The 20348-nt window shown below is 38.7% G+C and overlaps 1 protein-coding gene across 2 annotated transcripts in view; it reads left to right on the plus strand.

The window, feature by feature from the left end:
* Positions 1-20348, plus strand: part of Ent2 (Equilibrative nucleoside transporter 2) — a 47750-nt gene that overhangs the window by 18188 nt on the left and 9214 nt on the right. For both annotated transcript variants that reach the window (XR_015838498.1, XM_088270220.1), the window contains exons 3-10: positions 114-224; positions 4188-4336; positions 11364-11485; positions 12970-13115; positions 13828-14060; positions 16224-16389; positions 18029-18150; positions 19867-20069. Coding sequence is in view for 1 of the 2 variants with exons in the window: in XM_088270220.1 (XP_088126346.1) it covers positions 114-224; positions 4188-4336; positions 11364-11485; positions 12970-13115; positions 13828-14060; positions 16224-16389; positions 18029-18150; positions 19867-20069 (1252 nt within the window). In the remaining variant the exon portion in view is untranslated. The remainder of the gene's footprint in view (positions 1-113; positions 225-4187; positions 4337-11363; positions 11486-12969; positions 13116-13827; positions 14061-16223; positions 16390-18028; positions 18151-19866; positions 20070-20348) is intronic.

The raw sequence follows: 20348 nt of genomic DNA on the forward strand, positions 1-20348 counted from the left end.
TGTAGACCGCCGGCGACGGGATTTAATAATGGATAGATATTACCACAAAGTGACTGCTGAATCAATTAATGAAATAATTTTACTGTAGCTAATTGGTTCATTTTTAATTGTAGGTGGCAACGACACAATGCCGGAAAAGATGCCCTTCCTGGCGCCCGAACCGGTCCGCCTCACTCCGGCCTGGGAAGAAAGCAACCTGCCTAACGATACTCTCAACCTCAAAGGTAACCGACCATTTCATTAACCTTCAACTGACCATTTCATTAACCTTCAACTGACCATTTCATTAACCTTCAACTGACCATTTCATTATCCTTCAACTGACCATTTCATTAACCTTCAACTGACCATTTCATTAACCTTCAACTCACCATTTCATTAACCTTCAACTGACCATTTCGTTAACCTTCAACTGGACCATAGACATCAACTAATGGAGCCGCCAATAATTTAGCAATGACACCAACATTAAAATAACTCCATCGTTTCTGTGACGTCATTCATTGCCAACTTACGAAAATAACGTTTTTTCCAAGGCGAATTTTCCAAAAGAAAATGATGAATGAAAATAATAATTATATCGGGTGTTATAAACACAAAACAAGCGAATTTTCCAAAAGAAAATGATGAATGAAAATAATAATTATATCGGCTGTTATAAACACAAAACAAGTCTAATACAATCCTTTATAGGTTGAGTATGTTAAATTAGATATTCCTCCCGTCTGACAATGACCCATTTAAGAAGAAATCTCAGCACTAAAACGGTTAAAGATTAAAATTATACACAGTGCAAGTATGACACATTTTAAAATGTTTTGAAACTCGAATCATTAAATTTACGCCTTGCACTTTATTTCCTATTGTATATTTATTTAATGAAGTATTCATTAAAAATTGTTTACAGCAGTATCGCTTTCAGTAATAACGTTTTTGCTGACAGATGTTACCTTTGCTAGGGTAACCATATTATTAATTTTTCTCATCATTGCACTACAAAACATATATTTTTTAATGTGGTTAGTGGTAATAAACATAACCCGCTAAATTACAAATGAAATTTGAATTGACTAGACGTTTAAATGTTTTTCAAATATGATTTGCGATCCACGAAAGCACATGTTGCTCACTCCTTTCAACAACGTCATATATCAAAAATCGTCAACTTTCAGCTGTGCATGTTTTCGGAATGCCCAGAAAATGTACTATATCCCAGCAAGAGCGGTATATTTTTAACTTATTTTACTTGCTACAGGGCAGAAAGTGTTGTTTTTGCATTTTAAAGAAAAGGTGTTGTTTAATTTTTTTTTTTAAATATACTAAAAAAAATAAAATAAAGAAAAAACATTCAGGTTTTACCTAAAAAGATCTGTTGCACTGTAAAAAGTTCAATAAGTGGCTTGATATTTATTTTGAATACATTTTATTATATTCTGAAACGATCTCCTGAAAAATCAAGTGTTTTGATATATGACGTTGTTGAAAGGAGTGAGCGATGTATAATCAAGAAGAACTTGTATGTATATTGTTTACAAACATTAGTGTCTACATGTAAAATTTTGACAAAAAATAGTGTATATAATTTTTTTTTTAAAGTTGTAAATATAATTTTTGAATGAATAGTTCAAAATCAGGGCTGTGGAGTCAAAAAACACGACTCCGACCAAAAAAAAAAATCTCAATTTTATCAGGTTGTTTCCTGCCTTTGCATATAGCCATTTTTTTTTGTTATTACATTTTCGTAGACTTTATGCATTAAATGGATCTCGATGATTCACCATATGGCGCGACTTACTAAGTTTATTATTTGTGCGCAAAACACATTCGTTATAACAAAAAAATATATATTTTAATCTTTAACCAAAAAGTAGAGTTGCTCATTTTTTACGACTCCTACTCCGACTCTAACTCCGGCCCAAACACTGCGACTCCGCGACTTCAACTCCAACTCCACAGCCCTGTTCAAAATTTTAAATTGATATAGTGATTTATATAATTGCGAGGAATTATTTCTGGTACGTAGAGTAGAAAAACTGACTCGTCGATGTTTGGTTGTTTGTGGTTGACAGCGAGAAGCTGACTAACGATTGATATAGATATTATGAATGTTTTTGTTAAAATTTGCATTTTTATAATATTGTTTATTTACTTATTTTTATTAATTAAACCTCCAATCGAGTGATTTAAAATTTAAAATTTAAAATTTATATTTTTTGCTATTAGTACAAATTTGTTTGGTTTTAGAGGTAAATATAAAAAAAATTGTAGGTAAATAAAGTGTTAAGAATATTTTCAATATATCTAGACTTTCATATTTGCTTCGTCTCTATTGAGATAACAATACAATATAACAATACCTCAGCGGTTGAATTCGGTATTGTATAATTACAAAAAAAACCCTTCATTCAGATTGATATTTAAAATAATAAACCTGCAAAATGGTAACCCTAGCCTGCACAGTTTGCTGCAATGTTATTTTTAGAAAAAACTATGTCAGCTATTTGATAAATGAACAATATATTTTGCCATTCTAAGAAACATTCCCACTGCGAAACGTGTGGAGTCGGTCGTCTGAACAGTTCTACGTTGTCTCGGAGTCGATACCAAATATTGGAGAATTACACAATCTATATCATTACCGTTTGTTAAGACATACCTTATTGTTGAGCCATACAAAAGTTAAATTTAGACTGCCATTTTGGTTGTTTTGCAGGTAAGTTAGTTCTTCATCTCCTTAGCCTAATGGCTAGCAAGTTTGGGTACCATTATAGGGTCCAGAGTTCTTTTCCACGCGTGGTCAACATGATCACCGTGCCTTCACACAACCTATAATCGAGATAATACTCCATTATCTTTCCCTTATGGTGCTAAAAACTTCCGCGTGCAACGGTGATATGTGTTTTGTACACCATATGACAGAGTGATTTAAAAACGGGAAAAATGTGAATATTCCTAAATGTTGCAAAAATATCTGAATTGAAATGTAACAATTTTGTAATGTTATCTCTGGTAAGTATCTAAAACGAGAAGAAGAAAAAATATCATAAGTACATGCCATAGCTGGCGTATTGGCACAACCGCTGCGGAGGATGCTTGTGCGCTGCTAAAAGGAATGAGATTGGCGGAAACAGCATACGGCCGCGTACACGTCTACGCAAAACACGGCATGCATGCACACACTGAGAAACGTTTGTGTATCGGTGATTCTATCCCCGAGTTTTTCACAAATTATTTATTACCATCGCTGCAAACGAATAACTTTTGTATTATAATACTTTTATGTAATACATAATTCTATTACGGAGGAATAAGAAAATTCTGAGCCTGTATCTATTTTATTTTTTATTGATATTTTCGTTATTAGAGTCGAATTTCAGTAAACACGTATCACCGGGAAGGAAAGGTTAACATGTTCACAGTTGTGACTGCTATACCAGTGAAATTTATATGCTTTATTTGGGAAATGGACAGTTACAACCGTAAGTTAAAAAAACGGTAGAATCTCACTTCGTTTGCTTTAAATTCAACTTGGTTCAAAAATTAAAATAAAAAAAATATTTGTTTGATGAACGCACGAGTAAATTATACCAACCTTAGTTAAGCGGTATGGGTCTATCTATCAAACAGGACGTATTTTTATAAAATATAAATTTGAAAAAAACCTGATGAAAAAACGAAGTAGGGTTCTCCTGTTTTTTCAAATGTCAAAATAATATAAAGATACTGTCGTAATTATAAAATTTGTTTAGGGCTTTTTCTGTTCCCGTTATTGTTTTTGCTCCTGTTTTTTCTTTACAGAAACGACCACGGAAATGCACACAATAACTCCTTTGAGTTACATTGCAATCAGTTGAATCTATAGACGATAAACATACTTACAAACATACATATATTCATTTTTATTTACATAATTTATAAAAAGACAAACAGTAAGCCACTTCAAACGTTAAACTAAGACCCGCATTATCTTAGGGAACAATATAGGGGGTTAAATTTTCATTTGTATTGTTATATTTTAACCAGCAGAAATGTCTAAAATGAGTCATTGTGAAATAAAAATACAATTTAATAACATTTTCATCCTATAACGTTCGCTCCACACACTGTATAAAAAAGATGTGACCAGTGGGAACTATCCTTTTCAAATAAATCAACCTCATTTCAACCGCTCCGTCTCTCAATTTCAGGTATGACAATGGAAGCGGCTACACTGGAAGTGGACCCGCCCTCGGACAGAAGGAACCTGGTTTACCTCACCCTGCTGCTGCACGGCATTGGGGCGCTCACCCCCTGGAACATGTTCATAACCGCCAAGAGTTACTTTGTAGACTATAAGGTAGAGGAACTTGCCCAAATTTACAGAATGCCCTAATTTGTATTATAAGTGTATTTGTAGTTTTTTCATTTGAGCATTTTCATGGGAATCAAACTCATTTTTTTATTTTTTATTATTTCTTAAGTTAGCTTATATTACATAATATAAACTATTTTATACACATAATTTACTACATCTACATTTACATTTCCTTACAGTACACAAAACATTTATTTTTAAATTCTTTCAGACACTTTTCATTCTTCATACATTCAGGCATCTCATCATACATTTTTAAACCCTTATACATTACAACATTTTGAGTGTGTCCAAATACTTGTTCACAAAATCTGGATTATCTCCAATTACAGGAGTTATTTTCATATTATTTTACATCTCCTCTACATCTCCTTTACATCTCACCAATAGATGTCTCTAGTGAAGTTCTAGTGATTCAAGAACAAGGTTTCTAAAATTGGTTCATACATATAGAACTTCCAAGAATTTGAGTAGTGTGGTTGTCAATAATGGGTGGAATTGGTGAATGTTACACGTGTGTAAAGTGATCACTTAAACCAGCCTATGACGGTCGTCAACCCCATAAATGCCCAGACTTCCATATTCTTCTTCATCTTTGATGAGATGTTAAAAAATAACCTTAAACATTAAACAATTTTGCTACTCAGTTTTTTTCATAAATGGCAGTCTTATTTTACCCTTTTTTCTAGTTAAATGTACATGACAATTTTTGTTTAAAACTATTTTATCCTTTAAATATTTTGGTAATTTATCGTTAAAAAAATTATGTATAAATATCAGCATATTAAATTTTAATCTCTTTTTTATAGATAACCAGTTTAGTGGTTCTCTCATTTTTTCTACATTTTGTTTTGTAAAATTTCTAATTTATTTAAATTTCCTTATTTTGCTAAATATCGGAGTTTTACCTACCATTAAAACTCTTATTATGTTTCTATTGATTTCTGGAGTCCATCATGGGAGAGAAGCGTTCATTTTCTTTTCCGTTATCGCGGTTTCTACTGTCTATTCCTGGGTCAGTGTCCTACTCTATGGTCGCTTTGTCCGTTTCCGCTGATTTGGTATCCGGTCATCCATGGATTTGGGTTGTTCATAAAGCTCATGATGCACCAGGTAGGTCTTACCTGGACTCCAGAAATCAATAGAAACATAATAAGAGTTTTAATGGTAGGTAAAACTCCGATATTATGTGTTCTGAATTGATTTCTGGAGTCCATCATGAGAGATCTGTCTGTTATCTCCTGGTGACCGGGTGATGCCTTTATTTGATGTTAACTGGTTGAAACAGGCTTGCTAGAGAGGAGTCTTTTGAGACGGTGTGATTAAGCAACTCTCTTTGGTAATATTTCCTGAAGGTATTTTCACTTTTCCAATTTCCTCTCTCTAAGATATTATCAATTGGGTAGTTTTCTAACCAATTGAGGGATGCGACCGCTGAGCGTGTACTGCCGGGGGTAGCTTCCACTCCTGCCATTTTCAGCGTGCTCTTTACCCATCCTCCTATTATGGTTCTTGTAGCCGCTTTTACGGGGCCCCTCGTACTTATAAATAGGTTATTAAGGTTATCCACTTCCGACCTTCGATCCTTGGACAATTCTACTAGTTTTCTTGTCCAAAAGACTGGGTTTATATTAAGCTCCGGTGATTCTAAAAGTTTCCAGCTGGATTGCTGGTGTAACCGGGTGTCAGTCTTTGATCCAAAAGACGGATGTAATATAATAGAAGTGCCTTCATCCTGCAGGTTTCCATCCGAGATGTTTAGTAACGTCAGGTCGTGTACTCTTCGTCCTGACGAGAGCAGCAATAGTGTTGCCACTCTACACGATATCTCGTATAAGGAGTTTAGTTTAGGGCTATTTTTACAGAGCCAATCTTTAACAATCTGTGGATTCCAGATTGGAGATTTTGGAAGAGTAGGCTTTGCCATGGCTATTGCTTTAAGGGTATGTTTTACCAAAAAATTAGAGCTGAGACTTTCCTCAGCTGTTGGGTTACAGAATGTTGCTATCGCTGACTTATGTACTAGTATAGTATTGTATGACAATTTCTCTTCGATAAACAACTGCGCCAGGTATCTGGCCACCTGGTTTGCAGACGGTTTGTTAGGATGGAAATTGTTATTTGATGCCCAGCGGCACCATCTATCCCAAGCTGGCTTGTAGGTATTTAGCGTCGAAGCTCGCCACCCTGATAGAAGCAAATTCTTTTCCTCAGGATTCCATCTACTCAAAACGCCGTCCCACCCCCAATTTTCCAAACTTCTATTTCCAGTTCTTGGATTTTGGGCGGAGGTTTGCCGGTGGATGTGTCGATTAGTACCGATTCCAGGTTTGCTATTTTGAGTGGTGGCGCTAATGATCGGCGTATTAGGTCTGGTCGCCAGAACGCCCTCGGCCACCTTGGGACTGCGAGAAGGTATGTTCCGGTCGCCTTGTTCAGGTGTGCTAGGATTCTTGGTATTAAATTTGGCGGAGGAAATATCCAGGCCAGATTGAAGTCCCAACATTGACTGAAAGCGTTTTGAAAGATTGCGCACGAGTCCGTGCAATCTCTTGACACGTATGTCGAAGTCACGTGTGCCGTTACGGAAGCAAATAGGTCTATATCGGGTTGCCCGAAGAGATTGAAAATCGGTTGGGTTGCTGCCGGTAAAAGGTGCCACTCCGGAGGTGTTTTTCCCCGAGATAGGTGATCCGCGTCTCCGTTGTATTTTCCGGGAAGAAACTGAGCTGTCAACGAGATATCCCACTTGTCTGCAAGGATCAGGAGGTCTTGGGTCAGATTTAAAAGTGTTAAGGATCTGGTGCCCCCTTCCTTGGAGATATACGCAACCACTGATTTGTTGTCCGATTGCACTAAGACTTCTGAACCGGAGAGGTTGTGAGCTGAGTGTTGAAGGGTTGCAAGCACTGCGAACAACTCTTTTCGGTTTGAATGCCACTTTTTCTGTTGGACGGTCCACTGACCTGATAAGGTTAAATCGTCTAAAGTTGCTCCCCAAGCCAGGTCTGAGGCATCTGTTGTCAGGAAATGACTGAACATTTCCTTGTGAATGGTGCTTGACGAGTTCAAGTTCTCTAACCACCATTCCACCTCCTGCAAGCACTCCTCGGTCATTGGAACTAATCTTCTGGGTGGAAGTTGCTTCAGCGGTTTGCTCGCTATCTGCAATTGTCGGCAGTGCAGCCGTCCTCTTCTCACCACGAAGTTGGCAAAGTTTAACCTTCCCAGGAGACTTTCCGCTTGCTTTCGTGACCATCGGCGAGAAGACAGTATCGCTCGAAGTGATTGGTGGAATGCCGCACACTTCCGTTCTGACAGGGACTTGCGATTGTTGCGCATGTCCCATACGACCCCCAGGTATTCGCACTTTTGTGTTGGGGAGAGCACTGACTTTTGGAAATTTACATTCCATCCCAGATATTGTAGAGTGTTTACTGCTAGCCGCGTTTGTCGGCCTAGATCTTCCTTGGATTGGCTCGCAAGGAGGAAGTCGTCGAGATACACGATTGTCCGTATACCTTTCTGACGCAGTAACTCGGCTACCCAATTTGTAAGGGTCGCGAACATTCTGGGAGCAGATGAAAGGCCAAAGGGCAGACTTGTCATCTGAAGCAAGTTTCCTCGGTAGACCAAGCGCAAGAATCTCCGATGCTTTGATGCGATCGGGAGATGGTAGTATGCTTGTGAGAGGTCTATCTTTGTCAACCAATCGTTTGGTTGCAAAAATTCCGGAACCTTGCAGTGGCTTATGAGTTTGAATGGAGCAGGGTTTAAAAACAGGTTTAGGGACTTCAAGTTGAAGATTACCCGTGAGGAGCCGTCCGATTTTGGTGTTAGGAACATTTTTGATAAGAAGCTGGGAGTGAGATCCGCGGCTTCCAGAACACCGCTCTCGGTGAGTTCCTTTATTTGGGAGTCCATCTCGGCAGAAGGGGGTGTGCTGAAGTGATTTAAAGTATTCTTGTGTGGCATTATCAAAGGAGGTTTTGACACAAATGGTATTCGTGTCCCCCTTATCATTTTTAGCATAAATGCTGGTGCTCCCAGTGTCGCCCATGCTGCCTGGAATAACTTTAAGCATCCCCCGCGAAATGGATTCCTTCTGGCGTCAATTTCGAGTGTGCCTTCCTCTAAACTTTCCTTTTGAACTACCAGAAGTAGACTTGCCTCCCCCTTTTTTCTTGGTGGAAAATTTGCTGGGGCCAGCTTCTCCTCTGGGAGGACCGTTATTTTTGTTAGCGAGAGGCCTTCGCTGTTCACGAAAAAACTGGTTATCTGGCTTTTTTCTGGTAGGAACCTGGGGTCTTGATAAAGGATGGGTTGTTGCAGGTTTTATCGTAAGCTTGTCAGAGGTACCTACCCTAGAGAGGAAGGCCGTCAGATTCCCCTTTTCAAAGAGATATTCTGAGCAAGGAGGGATTTTGCAAAGTCCCTCTCTGACATGCTCGTCTCTGACTTCCCCGAGGATGGATTTTCTGCGGAATTGTACCGCCTCTGTGCGCCTGCCACATACCATCTGAAGAATATCTTCGGAAACCTTCTGGTATGCGGAGTCAGGAGCAAACAAAACTTTTACTTTATCGAATACGTTTCTTTTATTAAGAATTGTGTTCTTATCAGCGGCCCAATTGACCAGTTCTTGGAGCCCTGATTGAAACTCCTCTTTTTGTATGAGGAGGGCATGAGATAGAGCGGCGAAAGACCTTTCCAGCGAAGCCTGGGCAGGGGAGCTGACATCGCAGCGTCTGAGCTCGTCGTTGACTTTCAATTCAACAAACGATGGCTCTGCCAGAAATTTCTTCTGGACATCAGCATATCGCACGCCTGCCCAGTTTTCACTACCAAAGTGTTGCAGCTTTTCTAAGGCTCGAATCCTGATGGGATTTGCTGTTGGATGGATAGGTTCCTTGACTACTGTGCTGGGTTCCTGGAAATCCAGCTGCAGCTCTTCTTGGATATCCTGAGGATCCTCGTGTTCCTCTAGTCCAGGAGGCTGCTGTAGAAAACCGTCGTCGTCTTCTTGCGATCCTGAGTCTACGGGAGAAGTGTCGCCTGGCGCCGCGACCTTAGCCCCGGTTTGACTTTGGAACACGGCGTCAGTCAAAAGTCCTATCTGCTGAACTAGATAGTCTATCCGTGGGTCCATTAACACTTTAAGGCGCTTTTGCTGACGCGGTTCAGGAGACTCTGAATCTGACGATAAAACGGATGGATCGCGGGATCTTTTTCGAGATTCACTGCGCTGAGAAGGCCCAGCTACCGGCGATAATGGCGAAACATTTTCTGTATCACTCATTTTCTATAAAGATCGGTGTTTTCGGACAGATGTGAAAATTTATATGAAATTAGGCACAAAGCATAAAGTTCTATAAAAATTTAATTAACTATCCGTCGCCCTTGAAAATCTTGACTCGCACGATGTTTGTAAACAACAAACACGTGTTTCAAGATGGCGTCGTTTTGTTTATAAAATATTCGAAATGAAAAGTTTTTTCGGTAAATGCGCGACAATGCCGTTTGGATTGAAGCGAAAGTTTATAATACGAGCACTTCTTTAGTTTTGTTTTTATAGAAGACGAGACACTTAATAATAATAAGATTCACACACTTCTCACGGTGTTTGTAAACAATTACCGCGCACTCAAAATGGCGGCGGCGTCTCGCAATCAAAATAAACACGATAATTATCCGTTATACACAAGAACTTGACGTTTTAATGACGTAAATTAAAAGAACTAAATATGTTTTCAAAGTTTATAACACTATCTACGATATACTGCCCAGGAATGAATACGATTTTTTCGAATTGATCGGACAAAATCAACGAACGTCGTTACACGATGGGAAAATGACGCTTTATGAACAACCCAAATCCATGGATGACCGGATACCAAATCAGCGGAAACGGACAAAGCGACCATAGAGTAGGACACTGACCCAGGAATAGACAGTAGAAACCGCGATAACGGAAAAGAAAATGAACGCTTCTCTCCCATGATGGACTCCAGAAATCAATTCAGAACACATAATATAATTTAAAGTGTATTTGGGTTTTATTATTTGGGCTAAAAACAATTTCACTACACTCAATCTGGGTGGCTTTGATTACTTTTTCATTTGTTACACAATACAAAATATTTGTAGATTTGGCGTTTAATTTGTAGAACTCTATTTTAATTTTTGTATTAAATATGAGTCTACTAAATTGTATTTTATTATTAAAAACACATGAAAATAAAATTTGTGACAATTGTTTCGCCTTGTTATGGTATTTTCAAACTAATGTGTTTTTGATAAAAAATTAACAATTAAGTCTACATTGTTTATTAGTTAAAATTAACAAACAGTGTAGACTCTAAAAATCAGTATTTGATTTGAATATTTAATGCATAAAACAATACAAAATATTGAAAATGGCTTTATTATAACATTAAACTTAATATTGTCCGCCTCCGTAGTGTAATGGTCAGCACGCTCGGCTACCGTTCTGGAGGTCCCGGGCTCGATTCCCAAGGGGGGTAAAATAAATATAAGTGATTTTTTTCACTGTCATATTTATTCAATACATATTACCCTGGACTGGTACCTGAAGCAGAGGGCTGATCACCTTTCCTTCATGTGTAAACGATCAAGATAACACTGCGTTTATATGACGCAGTGCCCTATGCACCATTGGGGTGCGGATAAGGGTTTTATTATTATTAAACTTAAAGAAAAAATAATTAAAAGGTTTAGATAATTTATATTAGCGTCATTTTCGTAAAATACTGCTTCAAGTAACCACAAACACCAGACCAATAAAAAATAAATCTTTCTTCAATTCATTTTGCAATTGACTGGAATCGAACCTATGGCGCCAGTTTCGCAGTCGAGCATCTACCCAACTACGTCACAACGCCTGTCTTATTTATATTCTCTAATATTTTTGTATTACTTCATTCTTATTGCATTAATTTATCACTGATTGCTCCTACGCTATTAAGTAATGATAAATTGCACTTTTCAGCTAAGCGAAGCGTACACAGGATTCCACACTCCCTACTCGACAAACTTCCTAGCGTACGTGGGGCTGTGCTCCCAACTGCCCAACCTTCTCTTCAATTGGATAAACATATTTATACAAGTCAAGTTAGTATTCATTATATACTATTATTATATACAAACAATAAAATGACTCGACTGCAATCAGTGTTAAACGCAGCAGCGAGACTAATTTTTGGAATTTCTAAATTCAGTCACATCACCCCACTACTTCACAAACTCTACTGGTTACGCTTTCCCCAAAAGGTTGAGTATAAACTCTGCCTACTCATGTATAAATCAATACACAATATGGCTCCAGAGTATCTTAAGGAGCTGTGTATTCCAGATGAATTGGTTGATAGACGTCTCACGCTTCGATCGGCTACAACATCTGCAATGGGCAAAGTTATCTTACCAGCTCGCAACCAACGCACTAAATTTGGCGAGCGTGCCTTTGCTGTTGCAGGACCGACGGCGTGGAATGCTCTTCCACCAACGGTTAGAAATAGTGAGAGTGAGATGATCTTTAGAAAAAGACTAAAAACACATTTGTTTGCTAAATCATTTCCACCATAATATTTTCCCCAATTCATTCACAGTGAAGCGCCCTTGAGGTATTTTTTTACGAAAATGGCGCTATATAAGTTATCCAAATTTATTATTATTATTATTATTTACCATTACTAAGCACCTCACCCGCGTACAGAAACCGACAGAAATACTATTAAAATTTCTCTTCTTCATGTGTCCTGCCGTGTCCCCCCGACATTGACGGTCAGTCGGGAGAAACCTCTCTGCGACCCCTCTGCGACCCTCAATCTTCCTTTTCATCACCAGCTGTAGGATGGCATACTTTTCACCTCTCATTGTGTGACCAAAATACTTAATTTTACGGAGCTTGATTGTTGCGAACAATTCTCTCTGTGTATTTGCTCTACGCAGTACTTCAACATTCCAGGATATTCTCAACATCCTTCGGTGGATCCTCCAAGCTCCAATGATATTAACCTTGAGGGTCCACGCCTGGACACCACAAAGTAAAACTGACCACACATAACATTTGATCATTCTTTGTTCGTATAATAAAATAAAAATACATATACGAGGTAGTTATCTGTATATCGCTCACTCCTTTCAAGAACGTCATAAATAAAAAAACTTGATTTTTCAGGAGAAAGTTTTTAAAGTTTAAGAATATAACACAATGTATTAAAAATAAATATCAAGCCACTTATTGAACTTTTTACTGTGCAACAGATCTTTTAAGGTAAAACCTGAAGGTTTTTTCTGCATTTGAAAAATATTTAGTATATTTAAAAAAATAATTAAACAATACCTTTTCTTCAAAATGCAAAAACAACATTTTCTGCCCTGTAGCGGGTAAATATTAAGTTAAAAATATGCCTCTTTTGCTGGGATATAGTATATTTTCTGGGCATTCCGAAAACATGCACAACTGAAAATTGTCGTTTTTTGATTTATGACGTTCTTGAAAGGAGTGAGCGATATGTTTGTAGTGTTAAGTTTATTTTTTAAAGTATTTGTCTTGTATATTTTTAGTTTGTAAAGGGTTATTTCTATGGTTCCAGGAGTAATCTGACGGTGAGGATAGTGTGGTCTATATCCATGGTGGTCTTGCTGTTTGTGGGCACCATCATCCTGGCCATGGTGGACAGCTCCTCGTGGCCGGGGGTGTTCTTCTGGCTCACCATGCTGACCGTAGTCCTACTTAACGGTGAGAAAAAACATCAATTTCTTTTTATTTTATGGATATAACATGTGGAACGCAGAGTATAGGTTAAACACGCACAATTTTTTTTTTTTTTTTACTGTAAATTGATTCAGGAACCTTTTAAAAACATAACTTGTGTAAATTTTTTATGTAATACGCAATTATATTATGAAGGAGTACAAAATTTCTGAGCCCGTATCTATTATATTTCATATGGATATTCTCATTATTTATGATAAAAACTGAGTCGCAAAATTGTTTAATGTATAAGGGTTTGAAAATGTATGATGAGATGCCTGAATGTATGAAGAATGAAAAGAGCCTGAAAGAATTTTAAAATAAGTTTTGTTTACTGTGAGGAAATGTAAATATATATATATAGATGTAGTAAATTAAGTGTATATAATAGTTTATATTAGTTGTAATATAAGCTAATTTAAGAAATAATAATGAAAAAAATAATAAAAAGAAATTACAACGGCACTTGTGCACTACACGGAATTTTACTGTCCGGCAGTCGGATTTTAATAAAAGTGACTACAACAGTTTAGCGTGATCGAGTTCGAGCACAAGCCAATCATTTGTGTTTTCATGCTAACCGGACTGCTGGACAGTGAAATTCTGTGCATTACACAAGCGCCCTTAGAGTTGAATTGCAGTAAATACATATGATCAGTACGGGAAAGGTTAAGTAGAGTCAGCGTTCTGTTTGCAGTGTTCAACGGGATATTCCAGAACTCGGTGTACGGCATGGCGGCGCGGCTGCCGCCCAAGTACACGGGCGCCGTGGTGCTGGGCTCCAACGTGGCGGGCTGCCTGGCCGCGCTGGCCTCCGTGCTCACGGGCGCGCTGTCCCCCGGCCACCGCACCTCCGCCGTCTACTACTTCCTCACCGCGCTGCTCGTGCTGCTCGCCTGCTTCGACACCTACTTCGCGCTGCCCCTCAACGTGAGTGCCTAGCCATCTTTCCCCAACTCTTCATCTTCCGATGATGTCAACATCATCAAAGTTTAACCACCCTACTCTTGAGTTAATTCTGTAGAAAAAATCATCTTTTTTCTACAGAATTATGATAAAAATTGTTGGGTAATATATCCAAAATAAAACAAGTTTTGTTGGATTGAGTCGTTTGACAGGTGCCGTGGCGTAGTTGGGTAGACGCTCGACTGCGAAACTGGCGTCGCGGGTTCGATTTCCGCAATTGCAAAATGAATTCAAGAAAGATTTATTTTCAATTGGTCTGGGTACTGGAAATGTATTTTTCACATTTACCTTCCCTATCCTGACTATCCTACCTGCAGACAAGCATCTAAAATAGAAGCTTTGCGGGTTATCCCTTAAAAGAAAAAAAAAACAATCGCCGGGTATGTATGAGGTGATGCATGAACGTGGAAGAGGCGAAGAATGTTTGCAAAGACAGAGTGGTGTGGCGTTCTATTCTCTCTGCCTACCCCTGCAGGGAAGCGGCGTGATGGTTAGTTAGTTAGTTAGTTAGTTTTTGTTGGATTGAATTCTACATTTATTTATGTATATGTTAATGCGTGACGCGTTTCGTCTTCTTAGGACATTATCAAACACCCAAGATGTTTGTTGTATTCATACCTGATTTTTTTTTGCCATAATAGGTGCTTTTAGAACGGAACTGATGTATATTTCGTTATCGTGTTCCCTCTCTCAGTTTCGCATTTAATATTTATGGCACAGGGTTAGCGCAATCGTGCAAAAAAAAGACGCGTATCACGTACGCTCATATGTGTAGGGCGGTCAAAGTATATTTGATATGTAATCAAATATAGTTTATTTATGTTTGGAATGTAATAAATTGGTATCCGCTTATTGCAATCGTAGATGATAAGTATCCTCTGAAGGCTGGAGCAGTTTGGATGGGAAACAATGTCCCACCCACCATATTCATCTAACATTGCCCCGTCAGGTAATCATTTCAGATCCCCCTAACGACGACTATCACTTGGGAGTAATTGTCTTTGTCTCGGGCAGCTCTAAACAGCCAGGAGATTTGTCTCTTCTGCCCACACACTTTGTTTTAAGTAAAGACGTGGATAAATCAGAAAAATAATCTGGGAGTGTGGTTTAAGCGTTTAAATACAAACACAGACGGTAGTACGAGTACCATTTTAGAAATGAATGTTACCACGCTTACAAGCCTTATAAGGCTTATTAGTTACAAACGCTGTGATCTATTTGAAAAATTTGCTAAGAAACTGGCAAGTTTTGAAAATAGGCACCTGAGGTGAAATATTAAACCATATCCGCTCCCTAAGCGGAGCGTATAGAGTCCACAAACTGTCTCCAGGCTTTTCTCACGGCTGCCAGCTCTTTTGCATCCTCCTAAGTCAGATACGCGTCCCGAAGTTTTTATGAGAACTGCCAAAGAATTGTCATCAGTGGTCGTCGGTGGCGCGAACCTGATGCCTTGTAAAAGAGGCAAGCTTGATGGCGGCTCTCGGGAGGCATGCGGAGTACACGGCTAAGCCAACTGAATCGCCTTTTTTTGACACAGTTGTGACCAAGATTTGCGGCATCCTACGCCTTATCTCTTCATTCCTCACAAAGTGAAACCATCACACGCCTAAAATTCTCCGCAGACGCCTATTCGCAAAGCTCAGTACACGGCTGCTCTAGGCTCTGGGGTGAATTTTCAAACCCTTATCCGCACCCCAATGGTGCATAGGGCACTGCATTATATAAACACAGTGTTATCTTGATCGTCGACACACGAAGGAAAGGTGATCAGCCCTCCGTTTTAGGTACCAGTCCAGGGTAATATTGAATAAATATTAGAGTGAAAAAATCACTTATATTTATTTGACTCCCCGTGGGAATCGAACCCGGGACCTCCAGAACGGTAGCCGAGTGTGCTGACCATTACACTACGGAGGCGGACAAAATAGAATGAATTCTTCTTCTTCTCCGTCTTATTCCTCATTGCTGAGGGTTGTGACCCTTCCAGAAGCAATGACTCTTCTCCAGTTATCCCTTGACTGCGCTGCACGTAGCGCTCCTACCACTGAGGTGCCTGCTGCTGCCTAGAATGAATACTGGGTGTAAAATGGTAAGAGGTGGGTTTCTGTAATATGGATTCCCTTGCAGAGGTTCTACCGGTACCACGAGCTGATGGCAGCCAAGGCGGCCCGCACCGCGGTCGCTTCCGGCCGCCCCCCGTACTGGAGGGTCTTCCGGGACGCCTTCCCGCAGCTCCTCAACGTCTTCATGGTGTTCTTCGTCTCGCTCACCATCTTCCCCGCCTGGAACTCGGGTGAGTACTCGCCCACGCGTATCGCTCACTCCTTTCAAGAATGTCATAAATAAAAAAACTTGATTTTTCAGGAGAACGTTTTTAAAGTTTAAAAATATAATACAATGTATTAAAAATAAATATCAAGCCACTTATTGAACTTTTCACCGTGCAACAGATCTTTTTAGGTAAAACCTGAAGGTTTATTTCTCCATTTGAAAAATATTTAGTGTATTTAAAAAAATAATTAAACAATACCTTTTCTTCAAAATGCAAAAAGAACACTTTCTGCCCTGTAGCGGGTAAATATTAAGTTAAAAATAAGCCTCTTTTGTTGGGATATAGTTCATTTTCTAGGCATTCCGAAAACATGTACAACTCAAAATTGTCGATTTTTGATTTATGACGTTCTTGAAAGGAGTGAGCAATATATTGCCAACAATCACGAGATGCTGACGAAATAGCAATTTTCAAAACACAAACTATTTTTCTTGAATTTTCTCCGCAGATACTTTGTGGCATATTTTATAATATCTTTATAAAATTAATTAACTTTGTTTTCACCACTTTTTTTATTAATACAATTTAACCTACCAGTTTCGACAGTTTTTTATTAATACAATTTAACCTACCAGTTTCGACAATACCTTGTCATCATCAGGGTTTATATTAAATCAAAAACATTAAAATACTCGCACCAAAAACTTCCACACACTCTAAATGTTTTTTTTTTTTTTTAAATAACATTTAGGATTTATATGTAGTGTGTGGAAGTTTTTGGTGAGAGTATTTTAATGTTTTTGATTTAAAATAAACTCCGATGATGACAAGGTATTGTCGAAACCGGTAGGTTAAATTGTATTAGTAAAAAAAGTGGTGAAAACAAAGTTAATTAATTTTATAAAGATATTTTTTCAGCAGTCACTTTGTAGTAAAACCCTAAAAACTGCAACATTTTGAAGCAATATAAATTCATAAAAATATAACTAATAAACCCATAGTTAACAATATGACAATGACTGAAGCCTCCTCTCTACTGTCTATGTCCCCGCTGATAAGTAGTAAAAAATAAATAAAATGTTCATTGTTTGAAAATGGCATTTTCAAACAAATGAACATTTGAATTTTTTACATTAGATAAATTTTTTTACATTCAAAGAAATTTTATACGTTAAAGAGAAATTTTCATGTGAATTTCTTTTTTCATTATTTGATTCGGCAGTCACTCTATGGTAATATCTATTCATTTTTTATTTAAGTTTAACTAAAAAAAAAAAAAGAAACAGCTCCTATCCCCTTTTCAACCTTTAACATCCCAAGGTTCCCGCAATTGCTAAATGAATTCAAGAAAGATTTATTTTCAATTGGTCTGGGTGTTTGTGATGTATTTTTCACATTTACCTTCCCTATCCTGACTATCCTACCTGCAGACAAGCATCTAAAATAGAAGCTTTGCGGCTTATCCCTTAAAAGAAAAGAAAAAAACAATCGCCGGGTATGTATGAGGTGATGCATGAACGTGGAAGAGGCGAAGAATGTTTGCAAAGACAGAGTGGTGTGGCATTCTATTCTCTCTGCCTACCTCTGTGGCGAAGCGGTGTGATGGTTAGTTAGTTAGTTATTTTCTTGATACATAGGAGGAGAATGTATTGTGTTACAGATGTGAAGCGATATAGCGATGACTTCTTTGTGCCTAGCAGTATATACACGCAAGTCACATGCTTCCTCACCTTCAACATCACCGCCATGTTGGGGAGCTCCACGGCCAGTATTTTCAGTCGGGTAAGTGACCTATTTGATTAATATTTCATCTATTTGTGATGTAAGTCAAACAAAAAACACACAACCGCACTACTAAAAACACTGCAGAAATAAGTATGCATACCATGAATTGTTTTTTTTTATTTTTTTTCTTCAAAAATGTTAGTAATATTAGTATATAACCACTCACCTTCGACAGATATGTCCTGCCCTGGCAATGGGCAGGTCATATCTGTCGAAGAGACGACGGTCGATGGGGAAGAAAAGTATTGGAATGGCGCCCAAGAACTGGCAAACGAAGCATCGGCCGACCCCCTACAAGATGGACTGACGATATAAGAAGAATAGCGGGAGTGACCTGGATGCGGAAGGCGGAGGATCCAAGAGGATGGAGACTCATGCGGGAGGCCTACGTTCAACAGTGGACGGACACAGGCTGATGATATTGATGATGATGAACCACTCACCGAGAGTGGTTATATACTAATATTACAACATTATACGTTATATACTAATATTTAACATTTTTGTAAAAAAATATAAAAGTAAAAATGATTAACCACAAAGTAAATGCTTTAAATCAGGCCTGGCCACCCTAAATTGCACCCGGGCCGCATCAATGACCTCAAATTATTTTGCGTTCCGTTTCAAAATTCTTGCATTTCAAATGTTTCTTTAAATTAGAAACACTTTTTTTGAAGGATAGTTTTTGTTTGCATATTGTGCACTGCTAATTTGTTTACTTCAGAAAGTACATAAAAATATCTCCAAACTTCACTTGTACGTGCTTCATTTTGACAATTTTTGATTTATTACGTTCTTGAAAGGAGTAGGCGATATATTTGTCTCCTTTCATCTTTTGTACCTAATAATCCAATAGACTAAGAAAGAGGTAGCTTTGCAATATACAATGCAAAACGACTGACCGGCAAGTCATTGATAAGCTAAAATTAGTTTTATGTTTTATGAGTGAATGTTATCGCTGGTTATATTGGTTTGAAACGGATCTGTGAGATTTGACTAGTGGCTAGTGGCTAGTATATTGTACGTATTACTAATTCCTAATACCAAGTACATACTAATTCCATAAAAACAGACATAAGCAGGAAATTAGGTGAATGATTGATCGTTGGCGTTTGTTCAACAAGCCAACTGTTTACAATCCCTGTTTGTTGGATGATTTATGTTGACATGGAATAGGTACTATACACACACACACACACACACTCACACACACACACACACCCCAACCAACATTACTTTCATAAAAATAGCATTATCGGTGGATTTTTTAAATTGGCTGTAGATTTGTTAATTGTTGTTGTATATTGTTTTGTCATCATCATCATCATCATCATCAGCCTGTGTCCGTCCACTGTTGAACGTAGACCTCCCGCATGAGTTCCATCCTCTTGGATCCTCCGCCTTCCGCATCCAGGTCACTCCCGCTATCCTTCTTATATCGTCAGTCCATCTTGTAGGGGGTCGGCCGATGCTTTGTTTGCCAGTTCTTGGCCGCCATTGTTTTGTAGTGGCTGTAAAAATCCCAAATAAATTAAATAAATAAATAAACAGTTCCATACAAGTATCATGATACATATAATGATCTCTTGACGTATTATAGTATTGGTACCTGTGACTGATCTACTAGGAACACCTCTACTTGAGTGTGCTCTTTAAGGGGTGAAGTTAGGTTGGGAGCGAGAGGGGATGTAGTAATGTGGAGTGCCTGTCTAGCCGGGGCCCAGGTACCTGTGGGTGTTTGTGTGGGCGCGCCTGCTGCTGCTGCCGCTGTTCCTGCTGTGCAACTACCGGCCCCTGGACACGCAGCGCTCGCTGCCCGTGCTGGTCTCCAGCGACTGGGCCTACTGGGCGCTCGCCGTGCTGCTCGGCTGGTCCAACGGCCACTTCAGCTCCCTCGCCATGATGTACATCCCCGGGTAACTTTTCTCTTTTACCTTTTTAGACGGGAGTTGTATTTTAGGGACTGATTGGAAGCATGCGAGCATTCGTATAGTCAGTACAGCGTTCCGAGTGCTCCATCCGAAGTCGGATGCTTGCCGCGGACAATGTTACGACGAAATGCTTCCGTCAGTCCCCACCTTTATAGACTAAAATAACAACTACATATGTAGTTTTTTCCACAAGAATTTTATTTGACCAGCTACCGGGTTTCGTCGTAACCGACATCATCAGACTGGTGTGGGGCTAGACAAAAA

Source organism: Brachycentrus maculatus, unplaced genomic scaffold, assembly GCF_059751285.1.
Source record: "Brachycentrus maculatus isolate JH-2025_06_01 unplaced genomic scaffold, ASM5975128v1 h1tg000374l, whole genome shotgun sequence".
Lineage (NCBI taxonomy): Eukaryota > Metazoa > Arthropoda > Insecta > Trichoptera > Brachycentridae > Brachycentrus > Brachycentrus maculatus.